General features: G+C 42.7%; 2 protein-coding genes across 3 annotated transcripts; one reads left to right on the top strand and one right to left on the bottom strand.

Annotated features, from left to right (window-relative positions):
• The first annotated feature begins 3 nt into the window (after positions 1 to 3).
• Positions 4 to 10,800, top strand: LOC112574308 (vicilin-like seed storage protein At2g18540). 2 transcript variants are annotated; one of them, XM_025255307.1, is made up of 13 exons: positions 4 to 126; positions 411 to 586; positions 1,648 to 1,817; positions 3,175 to 3,356; positions 3,658 to 3,755; positions 4,039 to 4,078; positions 4,729 to 4,778; positions 5,945 to 5,989; positions 6,244 to 6,373; positions 7,135 to 7,302; positions 7,721 to 8,001; positions 9,986 to 10,171; positions 10,623 to 10,800. In XM_025255307.1, exons 2-13 carry the CDS (start codon positions 440 to 442, stop codon positions 10,686 to 10,688), a joined length of 1,563 nt encoding a protein of 520 aa, XP_025111092.1. In that variant the 5' UTR covers positions 4 to 126; positions 411 to 439; the 3' UTR covers positions 10,689 to 10,800. The 2 variants fall into 2 exon arrangements, with proteins under 2 accessions (XP_025111092.1, XP_025111091.1); XM_025255306.1 differs by having other exon boundaries at positions 5 to 126; positions 5,942 to 5,989.
• Positions 10,801 to 11,198: 398 nt separating this feature from the next.
• On the bottom strand, positions 11,199 to 19,498 carry LOC112574306. Its single transcript, XM_025255298.1, has 5 exons — positions 17,409 to 19,498; positions 16,972 to 17,146; positions 14,525 to 14,883; positions 13,727 to 13,919; positions 11,199 to 12,882 (listed from the first exon to the last, which is right to left on the bottom strand). Exons 1-5 carry the CDS (start codon positions 18,702 to 18,704, stop codon positions 12,662 to 12,664), a joined length of 2,244 nt encoding a protein of 747 aa, XP_025111083.1. The 5' UTR covers positions 18,705 to 19,498; the 3' UTR covers positions 11,199 to 12,661.
• Positions 19,499 to 22,045: the final 2,547 nt, after the last annotated feature.

The raw sequence follows: 22,045 nt of genomic DNA, 5'->3' as shown, positions 1-22,045 counted from the left end.
TTCAAACCCAGCCAATATAGCAACGCCATTGTTGAAAAATGGCTGACCCATACTGTCGTGCAGAAAACGGGTTGCGAAAATATGTTTTTTCCATCTTGAAAGCATAAAAGCTGCGGATATTTCCAGGTCAGAGCAATCACTTATTGCGAAAGCTACTATTAACTGTAATTTTTTTTTTAAAATCAAAGTTTCTGTAGATGGCACCGATCACCCCCCCCCCAAAAAAAAAAATTTCCATGAAAACAAAACAAAAAAAGACATTAATAGTATATTGACCAATGTGTATTCAGTTTATTTTCAAGTATCTGTTTCCAGTTGCCTGGCATTTTTTCCATGCTGGCTTTTGATTCACCTTTATTGAGATGGTATGATTATATTTGACCTAAAATGGTATTTAACTACTCCCACAGGTTTACTGAATGACAAGTCTAAAAGCACAATGGGAGAGATCACTGTGGTAGACGACAAGCAAATCTTACAAAATGTATTTTATCAATATGAAACCGAGTGCAAAGGAGAGCTAACTCCAATCCAGGTCCAGACACTTCATAGTGACATGAGAATAGGTGGCCTCAGTTTTGAGCAGGTTGGTTACATCACATTTTTAATATTTCAGGGAATCTCAGTTTTGGTCAGGTTACTTATGTGACAGATGTTGCACGGTTACTGTGATCTCTGTTTTTCACTGACATTATTAAGATCGATTATGTATGATTCACACATCACACATCAGTCACAAGTCACACATGAGTATGAGAACACTTTATTTGTCCCAGAGGGCAATTCAGGGGCAGCTTAATAAAAATAGCATCACAACACATTTATATGCACTAAACAGAATTTTACATTTATGTTTCATTCATTTGCGCTCAGCAAAACCATTCAAAAGGCGCATGGCTGAAACAAAAAAGGACAGCCTCGTTCTGTTGGTCATGCATGCAGGTATACAAAATCGGCAGCTCGATGCGAGTTTGAAGAATTCTCTTGACAGGACATGCCTGTTATCACAAAGGATTGCAGACCTTTCAGAAGTGTCTGTTATATAGAGTTTGAAGAGCACTCTGGGCTGTCCCACTGACTTTGGAACAGGTGGATACCACACGATGTAAGCTGGTCTTGTCCTTCACCAATAAACTGTTGTAAAACAGTTAAACGAGAAGGACAGCACATTCTGTATGTGTGATCTATAAGAGCTGAAGAAATTGCTGGGAGACAAAGAAAGACTTCAGCTTCCAGAGAAGGAAGAGGAGCTGTTGAGCCTTCTTCATGACAGTTTGAGTGTTGATATCCCAGCAAAGTCACCAGTCAAAGATGGTGCGGAGGTTTTTAAAAGCAGGGATTATTTCCACCTCCTTCTCATTTTCTACCTCCTTTTTCGTGGATGACACCCAGTCACATCTATAGTGATCTAATGTTTACAAAGGCAGACTATATGACTAACATTCAATTTTTATGATGACATCAGATTTACACATCAGTTGCATCTACATTGATTTGAGAAATAAAGTGAGCACAGTGATTATATCTATGACAACACCTGATACTACTTCACACTCAAAGATCAAAGAGAATGGCTGCATTGTAGAAGCTTTAGCAATATCATGTGTCTCTTTTCAATCACAGAACAAGTCACTCTGGTATTTCCAGGTAACTGCAGCCATCCAATACACTTGTGTGGAGCATGTGTGCACAATGTCAGAGCTCAAAGACTTGCTTCAGGAGATGGACCGACGCTATTTCCTTCTTCAGGATTTGCGCTGGGAATTCTCTGTGCTTGACAGGGAGGGCAAGGACACCATCACAATAGAGCAGGCTAGGTCAGCTGCTGGCATTAAGACTGTTCCTGTGGTGGTATAGGTTATGGCTGTTGCTGATATTAACACTGTTGCTGTGATGGCATAAACATTGTACGTGAGTGCTGCTGGTGGTGGCTTTGGTTTCTACAGATTTAGGTGGTCACGCTTAAAGACCAACATGAATGGTTTGCAATTTTTGCAATATTCGGTAGATATAGGTGATATAAACCTAACCTGTAAATTTCAGTCTCCAAAACCCATCCCTTAATTATCTGCTAACAAAGTACGCGATTTGCACCTGTGGTCAACGAGCGTTGCTAACAGTGTACTATGTCACGCTGGTACACCATTCACAACATTGCCAGCTGTCAACACCAATCAGAGCGACAGTTCGGGTTATTCGGACGCTGAAAGTCTGAATTTCTCGTGCTAAAGTAGCAATTTGTCAGAACCACGAGAAATGCAGACTGTCAGTGTCTGAATAATCCCAACTGTCACTCATTTTCTCTCTCTCTCTCTCTCTGATTGGTGTTGACTGCAGGCAACCTTGTGAATGGTGTACCAACGTGACGTAGTACACTGTTATCAGAACTCATTGATCACAGGTGCCAATCATAGTGGATAATTAATTAACAGATGGCTTTTGGAGGCTGAAATTTACAGGTTAGATTTATATTGCCTATATCTACTGATATCTGAAAAAAATGCAAACCGTTTAGGTTGCTCTTTAAAAGATGTTAATTCCTTAAGGCTTCCCTTACAACTCGTACCTGCAAATGCGAACTTCTTCATAGCTCTGTAGTTCAGTTGTGTCAATACACCCATATTGAATGAGCTGTTCCATAGCTCAATTGTAATGTATTTTAAGTGTAAGAATACTTTAATGTCTATTACAGACTGCATCAAAATGCAAATTTTCTTCTTGCATTAAAGCTGTCAGTGACAATAGAATTGAAAGACAGGAACTCTACTCTCACACCTGCTCATGCTGTAATATTCACTACATGTCACACTAAAACAATGCAAAGCACATCAGCCATAATAAACCCAGGACATAATGTGAAAGCCATTTCATTAATTGATTATAGTTTTTTTTAACAGCTTTCTCGTTAAAGCACAAATCTCTGGCACCCACAGCAGCTATCTGTTTGTCTGTACATCATGCATGCCAGGTATACACAGTAAATAATCATTCTGGCTGTAGATTGCTGAGGGCAATTTTTGGAGTATTTTTTATTTTTTTAGGTGCCATACGCAAGCATCATGGCAAGTATTTCTTTTTTGCTGCTTATGACTGATAAATCCTAACTCTATCTAGTAAGCACATTTGTAGGTTACAAGAGATTTAAACAGTCTTTGCACTTGTATTTGTTTGTAGATGGCTTACACAAGCTGTACATGGCAAGTATTTTTCAAGGCGTAAGTGGGATCATTTCCTGAAAAGTCGACCAGTTCCTGAAAGCAGAATAGGATTTGCAGAAATTGAAGTATTGCTTTGTGAGCTGCCCAGCAGAGCATCCCTAGAGGAGGAAGAAAGATTGCAGCAGCAAGAAGAGAAAGGTGGGATTGCATTGAAAATGACATCACTATTTAGGGATCAACAATACAGTCTTCAAATACTAAATGGTTTTGTTCTTTGCATCTCTTTTATCTTTTCACTCCATCCCCCCCAAAAAGGTAATCTGAGTATTGCTAAAATGGAAGATATTTCACCTAACCCAAGAGGATGAGACCACCAACTGTATGTCACATCTGTTAACACCTGAGAAAATTCGTAGAAAATTACATAAAAATTAATATAAAAATGAAAGTAATGCCATAATTTTTATTTTCAATCATCCACAAATCTTTGTCTCTGCAGAAAAACTCTGGAGAAAAATTGAATTTGAGGAAGCTCTAAAACAAGAGAGGGAAAACATGAAGAAAGAAAAGGAACTAGAAAAAAAGAAGAAGATAAAGGTAGTGAGTGACCTAGCATTATTAATGGCTTCTAGCGTTTCTTTATGATGGCTTCTGGTGTGTATTGTGGTTCTAGTGTTTATTTATAATGGTTTCTTGTGTTTATCTATGGTGGTTTTCTAGTGTTTATAAATCTGCATTTTTAAATGGTTGATAGCAGTCTCATAATCAGCAAACGAACAAGCTAAGGGTGAGATTTTAAATTTTCAGCCAGAATGACTTGCAGCATCCTCAATAATGTTGTTGTATTTTTCTATAAGCTTTTACAAATTTTTATTGATAGGCCAAGGAAGACAAAGAAGAAGAAAGAAGAAGAGAGGAAGGTATGTGCTTTGAACTAAAACTACAAAGTTCTTCCTTGTTGTTCCTTCTGTGAAATGCATACAATAAGGTGACCAGACGTCCCGCTTTAGGCGGGACAGTCCCGCTTTTGACCTCTTGTCCCGCCTGCTCATCGGGCGGGACGCCCAATGTCCCGCTTTCTGTCTTTCTGGCAGTCCATCAAATGTTCCGGTTGTCTTTAAAAATCACTTTTTTTGGCATTCTTTGACGGTGACGACACCATCATCGGCACGTGTCCCGCTTTTTCCCCCGAAACGTCTGGTCACCTTAGCATACAAACAAATAAATCATATGTTATGAATCTTCTGCCATTTAGTTTACAACTGAGCCCTGATATAATCTCAACATCGTGCAGTAGTTTCAATTAACAATGATTAATTGCATAAGAAATAGTTTTACCAGTTTTCTTAGTAAATTTCCTACCATTTTATAATTATTTTAATAAATACTGAATTTTCTTAGGAAGAAAACTAAGCATTTTATAAAGTCACCAAGGGAAGGAATACAATTCATCAAACAAACAAAAAAAAAATAAAATAAATAGAGAAAAAATGGTTTATCATAATAACACAAGAGACATGAAGATGTGAAGTTAGGGTTGCCATACATGTGGAGCCATTCTGCATTTCAGAGCAACGCACAAGGCTTGAGGAAGAAAAACTACGAATTGAACAAGAAAAGGTAATATGACAAAGTGTAATGAAGAACAAACATCTGCAAATAGCACAAGAAAGGTAAAGCAAAAATGTAAGAAAGAACTGCTAAAGTGAGGAACCAGCACAGGCATGAAGTGAAGAACAAGTTCAGGTATGAGGTAAAGAACAAGTACAGGGGAAGAACAAGTTTGGGTATTCAGCTTTGGCTATTTGCCTGAGAGAGTAAAAGTAAGAGTATGTCTAAAGGGAAGTTATTTGTCCAGTCAGTCTGTAGCAGTGTTTGCGCAGATGAGAAAGAAAGCTTCTGTTAAACACAAAATACAAAAAATAGGCCATGAATACTCACAAACCCCCATCAACACACACACACACACACACACAAACAAAAACATATTTAAATGAACACCTGATTTTGGATCCACTTTATTAAAACATTATATAACAACACCAAAATATACACGTATACTGACCACTTAGTGCTGTCTGAAAATGCATCTTTTCAAAAACCTTTAATATTATCTTAATTTAAAGTAGCATGTCTTTTTATGCACTTCCATTTGCAAAAAGGGTAAATAGAATGGGAGGAAAATTGTAAGATTTCACACATCTGGTTCATAAAAAACTCCCCAAAACCCTGGAATTATCCAAGCATAATGAAGGCATGTAGGGAATTTGAGGAAGCTGTAAGCTTTAAAGTCTAAAGCATCCCTGATGCATCTTGTCAAATATCACTTACATATGTGGCTGGTCTCAGAAAATCATCAAAATCTTGTAAGAAAGAGTTCTGGTATCTAGTGATCAAAAAGAGGCAAGAAATCAGAAAAATAATGACAAAATTATCAGTATGCTCACATCCTTTAGTTTGCCATACAAGGAGTGGCAGTATTGTGTAAAATTGTTTCTGCTAACAGTCAGTGAAAGCAACAGCCAAAAGAGCCTGCTGTTCTGTACAGGTCACAGACAAATACAGGCCAGTTCTCATTGCTTTCATGAGGTTTTTATAGTCTTTTTAAGTCCTATCTTCATCAGGCAGAATGGTCTTGAAACTAATTAGAATTTTCTCATTAGATGTAATAATATGTGGTACATCCCCACGTACAATTGACAAGGGAAGATAGCTCCATTTATTTTTATAATTTATATGAATGATATTGGTTCAGTCAATATTTTTATTATTTGTTTTGGCAGAAGAAAGGAGAAAAAGAGAAGGACAACAATCTGGACATATTAAGAGAGGTAACTCATGTCTGACCTTTATGTGTTGCTTCCCTTGTATTGGTTGTTAACAGACATAAACAATTGATATGTATTGTGTTGTAATTTTCAAGCTTCTTTGGAAATATTACAATATTCCTTCAGCCTCCACAAGTAGACAAAACAGTAGACAAAATGTTTGTCAAATACCCTTTCAGTTTTCACATCTGTTATTATAATTCAAGATCTTAAGTCATGTGAATGTCATGTTTGTCTTTGTGCATATAAATGAGCAGGAAGCTGAGAAGGCAGAAAAAGAAGCCAGTGACAGACTGCAAGACGTAACAAGACGAAAGAGAGGAGCTAGTGACAAAGAGAGAAGAGAATTGGAGGATGAAGAGAAGAGACTTCATAAAGTTGCCAAAGGTGAGAGGGAATATGCATTATGGTCTATGATTGCAATAAAAGAGCATGACATCAAAGACAGAGAGGGAAAGAGCAAAGAGACTAACAGAGATATGATATCAGAGGGAGTGAACAGGGCACTTACAGAGATATAAAATAAATTATCATGTTAAGAATTACACAACTGTAGGTTAGGGCCATTTATGTAACAAACACTACCAGCCAGCCTTCAGTCTTGGTGGTCAGAGTAAACTAACTCAACTTTGTCAACAACAGCTTGTGTGAAATGATCACTAAGCTTCTGCCAAATGTAGAGATCTCTTAACAACAACAAAAATCACTGTTCTTTTGACTCTTATTAGTGTCCTACTGGGACCCAAGGCTTTTGCTTTGCTATGAAGATAACAATTTGAGTCTGAAGATCTTCACATTCTTGGACTCACACACAGACAAGCATTGTCCTTCACCTCTCTGGAATTTCAATAGAGCAAGAGAAGAGTGTATAAAAGTATTTTGACCCTTACATTTGGGGCTTAACCTACCAAAAGATAATGTAAAAGACTAACAAATATCGAAGCTGAACCATTAATAATATGCCCCCTAGCAGTCTCAGAGTGTCCTTAATGTTCCTTAAAGCCAGCTTTGGTGATGACTACAATAATGAGGTTTAAGATGGCTGACTGGCGTTTCCCATGCTTATGGAGTATAGCCTCCTGATCTGTTGGAAGCAAGAATATAGCTTGATGGCTTGATCATTCTAATACCTCTTGGATGTTTTCCAGAAAACAAACACAAGCGTATTCGCATCCAGCTCAAAGTGGCTATCAAGTCACAGGAAAAGTTCCAGCTCGAGTACTCCATTAAAGAGTTTCAAAAAGCTGAACTGTCAGATGATGACATGGACTTAGAAAAAGCTGTGCAACTCTTGCGGAAAATTTCTGCTAAAGATGGTGAGGTTTTGAAGTACTGTGGTGTGTGGTATTATTTAATGCTGTACTCATTTTCAGATGCAGAAAAATTTGGGTCAGTTGTATATTTTTAAAATAAGGGTTCTTTTTGTCCTGCATTGACTGACTTTGAAGCAAACAGGCTGTCTAGCAGTGCAATCTGAGAGCTTCTAAAACAGTGACTGTACTGTTAAGCAGTTATGGGTGAAACTGCAATACTTCTCATTCTCTTTACATAAAATATGTTTGTTATATTACCAGTAACCTCTGACCTCTCATTCTCTTTGCGTGTGTGTGTGTATATGTAGCAAATATACTTGTTATAGTGCCAGTGACCTGTGATTCTCCTTACACACATATATATATAAAACAAATATACTTGTTATATAGTTCCAGTGACCTCTCATTTTCCTTGTGGTAGGTCTACACCAGGCAATGAACAAGCGGGAAATCACAGAGCTAGAGAGAGCCATGGCCTTTGTCCGGGAACATGGATACCATGCAGACCTTGAAAAAGAAATGGCAAGTGCTGGTCATCTTCTAGGCCGGTTGAAACGATTAGAACGCATCAGGCATGAAATCTTGGAGCTGAAACAGTCAACTGTGGCTGAGATCAGAAGCTACACTAATCCTCCACCAGTGGTGCACAGCGTGATGACAGCAGTCTTCCTTCTCTTGGGTCACAAGGAGAAGGAGACAAAGGTGGGGTTAACACTGTTCGTTTTGTCTCATTCACTTCCAGTTCTCTGCATGTCATCATGTGCTAGAACCACCAGCAGCTTTTGTAGGACAGGAGCTATCCGCCCCTTGTAAATTAGCAGTCTTTACTGCTCACATGACATCTTTTCTTATCGACCGTCATGTTAGTTCAACCTTTTTCTGACAAGATCTAATCGTCTGATATTTAAAGTGAGCTTTTATCTTCATGGCGGCACTATGCTCCTCGAGGAGTAACAAGGAATAAACTAAACTATTTGTCAAGACCGACAATATTTTTAACACAAAATTAATTCCCAATAAACGTTACTGTCTAAAAATAACAACTAAAAGAACATAATGCTAAGTCCAAACATGAACAGTTAGCATTCACATCGACTTACAACTTACACGTGTCTAATTTGAAAAGGAGCGTCCCAAACCAACAAATAAAACACAAAAAGATTCTAAATTAAAGTTTCTAGAGCTGGGAAAGATAGACACACGCAACAGCAAGACCAGTCCTACTTGCCCTCTCTGTCGGCAGAACTATACACGCCGGTGTAGCAAGATAGGACCTCTCCTCAAGAATCGAACTCCCAGCGAGGTATGCAGACGCTGGGTTTTTTTCTAGTCAAACATTTGCTCTTAACCCTGATAATTCTTCTAAGGAGTCGGAAAGTCATACTGTTCCCTCCACGTGGATGACGATGGTGCCCAGTCCTTGGCACCAGCTCCGCTCTAGTCGGTGTCTCCTGAACTTTCTCACACCGGCTCTTGCCCTCCTCGCTCCCCGCACACAGCAGTAGAGTTGCTGAAGATAGGTCTTTTACTCCCGGTGCTCCCGTCGTCGTAACGACCTCTCTGGCTCATCCTTCTAGTTGCGCTGCTCCAGTCGTGCTGGTGTCGTCGTCGCCGTCGCCGTCGCCGTCGCGCCGACTCCGGCTGTCAAACCTCTAGCCGTCTCGAGTCCGGCGCCTCACTCCCCGCTCACTGCAGTAGAGTCGCTCTCCGCAGACAATCGCAGCTTCTTGGAGACTGTGCAGCGTCTCCGGTCCCACACGTTTCTTGAAGGCCGTGCAGTGTCTCCCCTCAGTAGTACACGACAGACAATAGTGGTGTCACACCTCGCTCCAGCTAGCAACTTCCAAACAGCCTCTTCACTTTTACACACCGTCTGTTTTAATCCAAAACCGCCCCCCTTGGCTTTCAACCCCCGTCTATATATACTCCCCCTGTCACACTCCACTCGGGGTGAACACTTCATGCCTCGCACGAGAGTCTAATTTGATGTCAGTGCATTTCTTTGATTGCTATAGTCTTGGAGTTTGAAGCCAGAGACCCTGCCTTTTTTGAAAGTCTGCCTTTGATTTTCCTTCATACATCAAGCCTCTGTCATTAAAATGTATGTCAAACTTTAGTAGCAGAATGATTTTATGATATAGTAATTACATAGACTGTGGTGATGGCATTATATAGGTCATTACAGCACCACAGACTGCAATGGTGTCATGTATTCATTACAGCACCCCAATGTTTTCATGGTGTGATAATGTGTGGTCCTTTTGCGATGTGTAAAATCCTCATTACCGAGCCCCCAACTTTCAGGGGGACTGCTGGCGCAGCGGTTAGCGCTTGTCACCAATACAGTGAGGGTTGGCTGTGGGTTCAGCTCTCGCCTCCGGCACGCTGTTCTTTCTCTGCATGCGGCATCTGTTTACAGGGTCGGCTGCCTTGCCGTGATATAGCCTTAGTTGCTGGCTCGGCGTAAAACACCAATATTTCCCCAAAAAACTTTCAAGCACACCACAAGCAGTTAGTATAGACTCCATTCCTTTTATTTGCTGGTAAATACTTCAAGCTTGCCTAGTCACACATTTCCCAGACTTTTCACTTGCTTACCATTAAATGTTGTAAAAATGATTAATCCCTGTCTGCTAGTCCAACTGTAAATTTTCAGAAAGATTAGTCCCTTTTAAACTTTTCATAGGACTGGAAAGCTGTGCAGGCTCTGGTGGGAAAAACTGGAAAGGAGAGTCTGAAGCGCCGGTGTCTGGAGCTGAAGAGTGACTCTCTCACTGACAATATCGTGCAGCGTGCTAAGGCACTGCTGGAAAAGTTTGCACTTGATGAAGTTCGTGACATTTCAGCTGGTGCAGCAACTTTCTATGTGTGGGTAAGTTGGGAAAACAATTAAGTGTGTATATTGCTTTTTGAGCAGAGATATAAAGCATGAGAAATAACTTTATTATGAATAGAAAGGATTTCTTGTTTCGTAGGTAAGAATGTAAGGAAAATTTTATTCTATAGTTGAACTTTTTCTGTGGGTGGAGCCTGTGAAAGGTACTTTTTAGTAGTCTAGGCTTTAAAAGCTTGTTAGTTGACAAGACAGATACATAATGTTGGTCAACTTTAATAGCATAAGTGTGTTAACAGCCTGTCACACTCTGATCCAGAGATTTAGACATTTTGTCATTGAGCCAGAGATGCAAACACAGACCTTAGAAATGTAGGTGTGTATGTGTGTGTGGGAGGGAGAAAGGAGGGCAGATAAGCAAAACTGTGTGCAAAAGGCAAGGAAGCTGACCTGATCTTCACTGACCAATCACTTACGGAACTCATTACAGGCAACAGCCACCATTGAAGATTTTCTGGACAGAGGAGACAAGGGAGAGAGCACTCCTGAAGTGTGATCCCAGCAGACACAACTGCATGGTGACTGCAGCTGATCCCGACGTATATATGACAACAACTGTGGTTGTTTTGTCAGTATGTATATCAGAGAGAAAATATAAGAAGGAACAAGACAGTGGTACAAGATGGTATTTTGGTGTATGTGACACATAGGTTAGTGTATCTAAGCTCTAAAAATTTTGTTGGGTAGTCCATGTAACAACAGGTTTGGCATGGTCATTTCTACTATGATTTCTAGATTCATTACTTCCATTGTTTCGATTACAGGCTAAAATTTCCTAAATTCATGAATGTGTTAATGGGAGCTAATTAATTATATTATTGGATTCTTTGGGAAGACTGGCAGATACATTATGAGATAAGATCTTTAATGTATGGTAGATGTTCTCTGCTCTGATATCTCTAAAGCAGGTAAGCATGCACACACATTCACATGCACATGCACACAATTTAATCAGATTTTTTTAAACATGTTTGTATATATAAAAATTTGACATTTTTGATGAGAAATCTTTCGGGATAAACATTTATTGACACAAACATGAGCATTGCAAGTAAAAGCAGGGAAGATGGATCTAGGGGAAATGATGGAGACAGGTTATAAGGCCCAGTTTGAAACAAGTGACATTTTCAACTTGTATCAAAATTTAGTAAACATTCGTCCGTCAGATTATTGGCTGCACAACTAACCAACATTTTCTCAAATAACAGGATCCTGATTATTCACATTCAAAGATTTGGCCTTTGGTGTGCATATCCAAAGTTGTAAAACCACAGTTCAGGATGAAATCTTGAAGAAAGTAAACTTTACTCAAGGGCAGTTTTTAAAAAAATGCTTGTTTTCCACATACATCTCAGGCATCAAAATCTGAATGAAGGATTCAGCCTTCTCTATGTCCCAATCATTGTAAGACTTGGTCCTGACTCAAGACCTGCTGGGCACTAGGTCACTAGACCTGTGTGTCATTGCATTGTTTGTGCAAAAAATGGACAAGAAGATACTCAAACCAGGTATGGATGAAAGAAATTTCTGAATGTGTGGAATTCACTGCTGTCACTTAAAATGGTGGGTGAAAAAGTTATTCCCACACTTTAATCAAATTAAACAAGCACTTTGAACTTTGTCTCCACTATTTCAGTTCTGAGATTTTCTCTGTTTTCATCACGTAAATGAGATCTAATATTGAGACAGGGTTAGTTTATTATACTGTGTACTTTAAACCAAGCACTGTGAACATTTATTATTAAAATAGAATACTTCAGGTGAACAAAAATGTTTGGTCTGTCTGAAATACTGCTATAGTATTAAAATATTTGAATTAAATGTTTTGAGTTTTGGGACTTATTGCAGTGCCCCAATCTGGCATTGATGATGTTAACCTTAGTCATGTCCAGGTGACTTGTTACACACAAGTCTCCTGTCCAGACAGAGGCCATTTTGTTCCTTCGACAAAATGGTGAGATAGACAAAAGCTATAAATGTTTGAAGATAAAGGTTTATCACATGAGGAATTTTTTCCATCCACTCACCTGGAAAGTATGTGACCATCAAATACACTTTGCATTGCTGTGCATAACAGGGTGTCCAATATAGCAATATACTATGCTTATTTATGAAAAGAGTCGTAATATCCAACAAGCTACAAAAAAAGGCAGCCTATAAGGCTAAGGAAAGCATGTTTTGAGCAAAAGACTGAAGAAGATTTGTAAAATAAACATTGTAGACATGGTATGGTAACTGGTTTGCTTGCCACTAGCAAGTGCAGTTTCACCAACAACTTTGACCGCTGTCAGGCCAATGAGGATTCCCATCATGCTACGAGTTACCAGTTACCAGGCTCTTGAATAGTATCCAATATTTTTTTCTGTTCCCACTATTTCATCTGAAAGAAGCAAACAAAACTGAGAAGCTGATATACTAAGTAAAATGCAATCATCATTGATATTTCATGAGTTATATTAATTTGGCATTTCAAGCACATCCGCACTTGTCTACCAGGATGTTGGGTACCACGCCGTTGTTGATTTGAGTGTTAAGACTGTTGTTGTAATACATGATGGAAGTCTGGCGCAGGACCACAGGGACACAGCAAGGTTTTACTCTTTCTCTCAGAGTGGAGTTAATGGGACGGTCATTGTTCCAGCGATAGTTCTGCATCAGCTGCGAGTGGTGATAATGACCAAGGTCGGGTCCTGCACACACAAACATACATCAGCAGAGTTAACAGATAACAAGCAGGTAGTTATGCCATCCTATTTCAACAACGACTTCACTGTGACCCTGTCCTGACCATGAACAGACCTAACATGTGCCTGTAATTTACTTTGCGTATGAATAGTGTATTATGTAGAAGCGAGTGTGTCTGTAATATGAAGTATGGGTGCATGGTTCTTGATTATTTAGCCTATATATGATTTATAAAGCAATCTGAGTAAATCTTTGGAAAGGCACGATATAAATCCTCAATATTATTATACACAAACATGTCTGTCCAGACTAGGACCATGTGGACAGTTGATTTAAACAAAAAGAGGTCGTCCCTTAACCTTTTCAGGTCGTTGGGAGATGAGGTGTTAAAGACCTCACTTTTCTCAGGGCCAGCTTTACGTGAAGGTGGTGCCCATCTTCTCTCCTTCGCTGCCTTACCTTCCCCAACCCACTAAGGAGTCAGGTATGTATTCCCACCAGCTGGGTTGACGGGGAAGTTTGCTGTGCTAATTGGGTATTGAACCAGTGCACTCTTAGTTCAAATGCCAGTGGTCTAATCACTAGGCTATCTCCTTTCCCACATTGATGCCATCTTACTATGTGCACGGATAAGAAGAATTTAAATCAACGTATGTCACTGGGCTTGTGAGGATTAGTGTTCGTATCTATTGTAGTTGCAAGGATGCTGAAACTCACAAATGATTCTCAGACATTCAGCCTATGTGTTGAGCCTATTTTAGCTATACGACTGCTAGTGGTCATAAAGACTACTGCGTGTTCTTGTGACACTTATGTGTTAAAATTCCAGCCAGCACCCCACCTACTTACTGTCACAAGAACCATAGCAGTAGTCAGCTTTGATGGTTCTTGGATGAAGGACTTCATGGATGCCCAAATCCCTGAAGTGTACAAAGAGGTCAAATTTGCAGCAGTCAAACTCTGGGTCACAGGTACTACGCCGCTTGCGTTCATGCTCCTCAGTACTTTGGAGGTGCATCACAAGTACTGGGCGAAAGTTGCTCTGTACAGCAAAATGAAATCCTTCATACCTCAGACATAAGGCAACATAAAATATAAATGCAAATTTCAGTGTAAATAAATGGTATGATAGACTAGGCTGTTTTAATTAACAGAACAGCAGATTTTGTAACCTGGTACCAGTGAATTTTGAGCAGATCTCTGATTTGAGGACTGCTCAGGCCTGTGACAAGAAACCCTTTCACCCTCTCCCCTCCCCAACCTGCCTACCCAGCAAATGGGTATCTGATTTCTCAGACAAGGAAAGGCAAGGCTGTCTTCCACATGCTTGCTCAGATCCTGGAGACAACTTTTGACCCCTGCACTGTAAGCATGCTTGAGCCAGGTAAGCTAACTCTTGAGATGAACGGTTCGTATGTCATGTAGGCTATATACGCTTGAATGTGTCGACCATCTATCAGTGGGAGTCCCACATCCTAGTAGGCAGGTGGAAAATGGACTGCAAGTGGCTCATCATGTCTGAGGTATGGTAGAGCCCACCCCTCTGCTTCACAATCTTTACTTTCCCTGCTAACTGTTGTATTAACCACTGCTGGAGAGGTGAGGTAGAGGAGATACCTTTTAATCCGATATGTAGGTGCGTCTCACCTTAGCACCGAAGATGGCGCGGTAGTTGGTCCTTGCGCAAGTCTTGCACCTGATGGCCAGCAGCTGCATGGGAGCCGGCTGGCCGGCCTCTTCCCAGCGCTGTACTAGGCGGGTGACATCAAAGCTGACCCAGCCTTCCTGCACCTTGGTCTCCAGGCGCGCCACCAGGCTGCGCTCTTGTAGGTGGCGTCCCTTGCGGAAGTCGAGTTCCGTGATGATCAGCGTCTGCCCGTGGACGTCGTTGGCGTCGGCCATCTTGTAGACCCACAACTCCGCCGAGGAAACGCTGCCCTTGACTTTGCCAGTGACCGCAAACTGATAGGACCCCGTGCCCTCCCTTCGTAGGCGATGTCTGCCGACTGAGAAGGAAGCACACGCAGTGACACACACGTCCCAGAAAGTAAGATGTCAAAGAAAACATGCAGCTATAAAATGAGCCCCCCAGGCTACTTTACAAAGCCATGCTTGACAAGCTGCAGCTAGGTGAGGTCATTTGAATAGCGTACGTCACCCTCAACCATATGCCACTCGCATACACACTGGCTGATTTATGCATCAATGTTGCGACTGGGGCACGTCACCACATTTGAGTAGATATAGATAGAAACAGACTTGACAAAGTTCAGTGTATGATCTGTAAAGCCGGCTATGTAAACATGCACGAGATATAAGTTAGTAGACTCCACGGAACTCATTGTTACAACGTGTGAGCGGCAAAAGTAAAACGGTGATCGAGAGCTGTGTCAGAATATACCACAGTGTCGATTGTGCATTGCATCATATTACGACAGGAGGGGAAAAGCACAAGAAAATGAACAAGTGATTTAGCTCGTTCTGTTGGTGAATCAGCTATCCCGTTGGACACCACACACTAAATGTTTAAAAGAAATTCCGTGCAGTGTAACTGCTGCTTTATGTCTACTGTGGCCCCTTGTCGACTTCCTCTCTCCCCCCCACCCCCTTCTCGTGTCTGCACGCGTGAGAAGCAGGCGGACCCCTTGTGACGGAATCCTCAGGTCGCAGATAGGATACAAGAAAACACACAAAAACTACAAGAAAAGGTACACACAGGGACATGGCTATTGACAAACCTGACTGTGTGGTTGTCATGGAGACAGACCGACGCCGTTCAACATGTCGCCCCCCCCCCCCTCTCTCTCCACCCGTATGTGGCCACCTGCCTGTGTGACATCTTCAATCGGGTGAAAGACATGGGTGGGTGGGGACGTCAGACGTCTTGACTAATTTACAGTCGGCATTAAGTCGCCGAGGCCAAAGCTGACAAAGAGACACAATGGAGGGAGCGGCCGCCAGGTGTGGCGACGAGACGTCAACTGTAAAGACGTGACGTTTGACACTTCAATGTCGCACAGTTTTTGAGGAAGAAAACCGTAAATACAGTTCAAGCGCCCTTCCCGTCCTTCCCTTTTGTTCATTATTCCGCCGATCGTCAAAGAAAGACTAAAGTGTCGTCTGGAGAACAAGGACTAAGTGCTTGATGACGGCGACAGGTGGCGCTAGTCGGCGTGACGATAGGAGGAAGGGGTGGTTAGAAACGCCACCCTGACATCCGTCTGCTCACTTACCAGCGAGCATGTTTGATATGTTAGATATTCACATGTGTGATATGTTAGGGTATTCACGCTTCATATGTCAGGATATTCACATTCATGATGTACACACGTTTATTTATGAAAAGTGTCGTATTTAAATTTCAATCAACTTAACCTAGACTGAATAAAAACAAGTGCACTTCACATTTTGGTGGATGGGCTGGTCCAAAGACGTCCGCGGGCCGTAGTTTGCCCACCTCAGTCCTAAACAATAACTACTATACTTCTGATACTCGGCAGAACTTCTAAACAATCTATAACCGTGCTGTATATTTTTCAAATCTGCGGGTCTCAAGATAATTCAAAATACCCGTACATCTTATTCAGCTCGTAATACCGTCCCAAGTCAGAGGGACCTGTAAGTGCTCATATAAATGTTCACTTCCTACCTACAAGTACCCGAAAATGGTGAATGCGCAACACACTCCAACATGTTTGATACACTCCCAAACATTTGGATACAACACAAATAGTTTACTGGAAACTGCAGGTCCTGTAAGACTGTCTCATCCCGTTTAACGACAACAGACCTTATAATCAAAGCATGCGTGTGTCTCCTGTCATGTGACTTATGTTGCCATAATCTTGTGTATGTGGTAGACACGCCAGCGTCAGCAGCAAAAGTCGCTGTATGTGTCTTGCTTGCATCCTGGAGGGAGAGGAGGCAAGAGGCAAGGCGCGCGAGAAAGAAGGTGTGTGTGTGTGACTGTGCCCTTAGCTGATGTAGATGCTCCTGATGGTTGCTGAGCGAGTGACTGGGTGGCCGAGTCAACTCTCTCGAGGTCTAAAATGACAGCAATGACTGTCAGCTGTACCAAGTTCTATTCAACTCACGGTCACGGCCCAAGACGATGAGTTCAGTGGTGCGGGCGTAGTACTTGCTGTCGACGTCGCTTTCATCGTGTTGCAGGTAGTCGGGGAACACCTGGTCAGGCAGTTTGGGTCGCCAGGGGCTGGATTTGAACCGTGGCACCATCCGCAACTTGTCAAGCAGCTGGTCTCTTAGTACCTGCACCACAGGAAGGCCGAAGACGACCAAGAATATTTCACAACAAGATTGGTTTTAAGAGCCAATCAGTCTGGACCCAGCTTTTTTTTTTTTTTTTTTTTTTTTGCGGTCTTTTATATTTTTATATTTTGTATTATTTCATCCCTAGTTGACAACAGTTTCTGACACTAACATGTGCTTGACAAATGTGCTTTAATATCCATGCCTTGGCCGTTTTTATCTCAGACAGACAGACAGACAGACAGACAGACATGCAGCTTACCTGCAGCCTAAGAGTGCGGGCTTCATTAATGCCGGCTTGACAAGCAGGACAGCTTTTGAGGTAGGCCGTCTTCTTCTGCTTCATCGCCGACCACTTGTCGTCGTGAGGATCACTGGTGTTAATCCTGCTTTCCTTTGTCCGATTGTAGTCGTCGACGCGGTCGTGATTGTCCTCCATGGAGCTCTGACGATGTTCCTCTTTGACTCCCAGGTCGCTTGGGACATCTGAACTTCCATCATGTTTGTCTCTCTCGCCATTAAGGGGTGCAGGTGTTAAGGCTTCGTCTGTGGTAAGGCTGTGAGGTGGCGAAGGACTGAGCACCTGCAGACCTTCGTGGTTGACGTGCAGGTCTTCTGTGCCCAGTCCCCCGCCTGCTGTCTGTCGTTGTCCGGCGAGGTGCGACAGCCATTTTGGGCGGTTCCTCGACTTCACCTTCTCGTACTTGTGGCCCTCGAAGTTGATCTCGGAGCGTAGTGGGTCAGCTTTGGTTCCAACAATCGTGGCCGATTCGCGAGGTGCCCCACTGGATGGTCTGCTGGCCTGGGGCGGCTCTTCTTTGAGATCGCTGGCATGGCCACTTGCTTGTGTCTTGACGTCCTGCCTTGTATCGTCAGATTCACGGACAAGCTGCTGGCGCCATCTCTTGGTACCTTCCTCTTGCCCGCCATCTTGCCCTTGTCGCTGTTCATAACGTTCATGATGACGCGATGGGACCCCCAGTTTCGGAGACTCTTTTTTGTTTATTATATCATCATCGATGTCGTCTTCCAACTCATCATGATCAGGGTAGTCTGCGTTAAGGTCTCTGATGGCGTCGTCGTCGGACCAAGGAGTCACGTGCTTATCGCGCTTTTCCACGGCTGCTTCCGGCTTATCGTCTCCCCTGGCGTGTGTACCTTCCACGTCCTGCAATTCTTTTGCCGTGGAAGAGGGAGCAGTCGGACTTGCCCACTGTCTCAACCTGGCCATGGCACTGGTTCTCTGCTCTTTTTCTTGCTGTTCATCACTTTTGTCTGTCGTTCTCTCGTGTGCATCACCAACACTTTTACCGTAGCCACCGCTGACAACACTACCACCAGCATCAGCAACAAGATCAGGTGACGGGGTGCTCTTCAAATCAGAGAAACTCTTCTTAGATAGTGACCTCGAGTGCCAGTCTGGCTCCGTCTGCGCAGTGGCTGTTGGAACATTCTGTGATGGTTTAAGGTCAGGTGACAGCGCAACAAGCAGGGTGCAGGGTGCAAGACAGAGTATCGCCACTAGTACAGCCAACACTCTCCGTTCCGGCCACCCCATGTCGATGTCCGTTGCTGGAAGCCCACCTCCCTAACAAGATGTCGGGTCCAACAGACAGGTCCGTATACTTCAACTCCTAGCTCTACGTCACTGCCACATGCGTCACAGAACCTTGCAGAGCACCACGCCGTTACGCCAGGCACGTCACCACGACACCATGTCGGGCAAACACCATCTGCTTTCTTGAAAGCACCAAGTGGTGCGGGCGGTTGGCGCAAGAGTGGCTGGGCTTGCGAGCAACAAGCGGCGGACCTGCAGTCGCCGTCGGTAGCGACACCTGACGTCTAAGGGAGGGAGAGGGAGAGGGAGAGTGGGGACAAAGTGGGGACAAGAGGCAATCGCACGCGCGCACACTACGCGCTTTCCTCAAGTTAGTATCGCGGGGACGTCATGGGCCGCAACGATGCAAGTACACCCAGCGCATCGGTTGTCATCAGTAATTAATTACACAGCGGTGGACAATCACTCGGACAGTAAGATGTCGCCAAACTGTAACGCTTTCTTCCTGGCGCCCTCCCGCGCACGTTCACACAGAGAATGACACCTCTAACTAGCCTCAGAGATCATTCATTTAACATGCATCTGGTCTCTCCTGCAGGTGCAGTTCATTTGAAGCAAGATATAGGTTGCCTTACGTGTACAAACGTACACAAAAGCTTCACAGATTCTTGTATGTGAGATCTCTACAAATTATCACATATAAAACTTTCATTTATCGTTTTATCTCAGCTGTTTACAAGCTTCCACACACACACACGAAGCTTCAACATGCCGCTGTTTTCGGAAGTAGACAAAAAGGCAGATCACTGCAGGGGGGTCGTGGAAGGTCCAAGTATTCATTGAAATATAAAAATCTCTCTCTTTCTCACACAGAGGCATCAGACCTTGTTTTGCCGACTAAAGGAAGGAAAGAGAGAATAAGACACGCCCATGGATTTCACGCAGATGATTGGTTTGTAGTTGAGGTCAAAGTGCGAGCCGGCTAACCAAATATGGAGACACTACAGCCCCAACCGCTGAAAGAGGAACCTCCACGAAGGGAGGATGCTGTGAGTGGAGGTAACCACGGATGGAGGCAGGTGGGGCGGGGAGGGGGTTGAATAAAACAGCTGCTAGGGGAGGGGGAGCTACACATATGGTAAGAGGTTTTTTAGCAGCTATATGAGCTGGTCCTAAGTCCAAAGCACAAAATGCCACGAGAGCAAAATTCCACGAGTCGGGAGGTTGCCGGTACCAGCATGTGTCTGTGTTAGCCTTGACACCATTGCACAGCAGTGCAGCAGGACGAGTGTAAACATAACAAGTACAATCACCTCCCTCTCTCTCTCACACACACACACGTAATGCTCTCTCCTGTCCCTTCTCTATTTCCACCCCACACATACACACCCTCCCCGGATTCTTGCAGAAAACTGAAAAGAACTGGCACCACCCCACCCCCATACTGCAAGTAAGCAAATGGTGGCAGGACACAGGTATGGTCGAGGACTCGAGGTGTTTCTTTTACAAAAAACAAAAGCTGTTGGCTGCCTGAGGGGGAGCTTGCTGACACTAAAAGAAGGACGCTTCCCGCCAGGCCTCGTGCATGAAATGATCCATAGTGACATGCTGTGATACAAACATGTCACATCAAACATGAATCTGCTTACTAATCGAATTACGTTTAGATGAAGTGGAGGGGGTAGTGGTTAAAAATGAGGAGTAAGTATTTCATATTTGCTCTGGACACTCGTCTTGTTAGTCCACCCAAACTTTGACTTGATGGTGATGAGAGAAATAACACACACAAGCGCGATTTCAAGTAAATAAGTGAATACCACAAACGTTTGTGTGGATAATACAGTCCCCTCCCCCCCTCCAAGAGGCGAGATCTAAATAGTTGTTATAAATAATATTATGAGCAATTGTTATGTTAACAAATATAGTAGTCGGATTTGGTTATCATTTGCTTGGGCCTCGCTGCATATTAAACGTCCCCTCGTTAATCCTCTTGATTATTGTCTGGGTCCAGTTTTAAGCAGATTACATTATTTTTGTAACCATTAAAACGGTTAAACAGTTCTACGCATTTCGTTATCTATAATATTAATAGTTGCTTAATTATGCCTTATTTTAACAATTCAACTTGCAGGTAAAATGTATCAGTAACGATAAGATACTATCGACGTATAACAATCAATAAATCATCGACTATTTTGTTTTATAGTCAAAATTACAATAACTTTTACATAAACACGCTAAAACTCACGGATAAAGCAATCGTCTGCTTCAGCCTAATGCTACCACGAACTAATATCAACGTCCATGATGCTACCGATACCATACCTCCGGTTATCATTATCTCGTAATTTAATAGGGTTTGTTTGAAACAAAAGCAGACAATATGAGAGAAATACATCAAAAATCTATTTATTACTTATTAAAAAAATAGTGGGTGTGTCTTTATTATTTCAATATGATCGTAATTAAAACACCATATCCCCTTTTACTGCATGTCTGCGTCAATGGCCGCCACTGTGACTGCACGCTCCTACCGTAGGGTGGGTGTCTTGACCCTGGAGCAGGCGGCTGTCATGACTGGACAGCCCTCATGTCGTACTCCATCAGATTCAGCACAAAATGCTTGTTCACCCTCAACTAGGGAAGTACGGAGTATGTTGCACGTGACCCTGGAGCAGGCAGCTGTCATGACTGGACAGCCCTCATGTCGTACAGACCTACACCATCAGATTCAGCACAAAATGCTTGTTTACCCTCAACTAGGGAGTATGTTGCACGTGGTCCCAGTTACATCATTTCAGAGCTGACAAATATTTTGCATGTGTTATTGCGCTATAGATCTGTTGGCGACTGTACCCGGGGTGACTAGCAGACGATGTTTGTCAGTTGAGGCCGAGAACGAGGCTGTCCACAGAACACTTCCGGTTGAACAAAGGACGACAATGACTGTCAGCAGAGTCTACAAGTGTAACAACAATAAACCCGAGGTGTTTATACTGCTGTGTGGACGGATGCCACTGTGCAAGTGTCAGATGTTTCGGTGTAAGTTTTTTTGTCGTTTAGGCGGGCAGGTATATCGGAAGAGAAAGAGGAGTGGCGAGGGGCTGTCATGCTACAGCCGTTCACACAAAAGTTTCGATCTACTGAGAGCCAAGATCTGTTTGAAGCGGAAGTCTGTCCATTGCTCGCCGAGACTAGTCGCGGAGAACTTGGCAAGCCCAGCGTTGGTCTCGGCGTACACTCAGCCATCCACCTATACACGTTGTGGATCAGTGACACCACGGACAAAGATAGCTGTCAGTACTCAGTTATGGTTACATTTTATTTTAAAAAACACATCT

This window comes from Pomacea canaliculata, linkage group LG10 (assembly GCF_003073045.1).
Source record: "Pomacea canaliculata isolate SZHN2017 linkage group LG10, ASM307304v1, whole genome shotgun sequence".
In the NCBI taxonomy this organism is placed as follows: Eukaryota; Metazoa; Mollusca; class Gastropoda; order Architaenioglossa; family Ampullariidae; genus Pomacea; species Pomacea canaliculata.
This window is presented reverse-complemented; position numbering and strand designations above follow the sequence as displayed.

Excerpts from the sequence above, each read along its gene's own strand:
- LOC112574308 (XM_025255306.1), top strand. The coding sequence starts at position 440 with ATGGGAGAGATCACTGTGGTAGACGACAAGCAAATCTTACAAAATGTA. Across the intron at positions 4,779-5,941 it reads TACGAATTGAACAAGAAAAG|AAGAAAGGAGAAAAAGAGAA; the intron begins GTAATATGACAA and ends TTGTTTTGGCAG. Across the intron at positions 5,990-6,243 it reads ATCTGGACATATTAAGAGAG|GAAGCTGAGAAGGCAGAAAA; the intron begins GTAACTCATGTC and ends ATAAATGAGCAG.
- LOC112574306 (XM_025255298.1), bottom strand. The coding sequence starts at position 18,704 with ATGGGGTGGCCGGAACGGAGAGTGTTGGCTGTACTAGTGGCGATACTC. Across the intron at positions 14,884-16,971 it reads CATCGTCTTGGGCCGTGACC|TCGGCAGACATCGCCTACGA; the intron begins GTGAGTTGAATA and ends CTTCCTTCTCAG. Across the intron at positions 12,883-13,726 it reads CTGCTATGGTTCTTGTGACA|GACCCGACCTTGGTCATTAT; the intron begins GTAAGTAGGTGG and ends TTGTGTGTGCAG.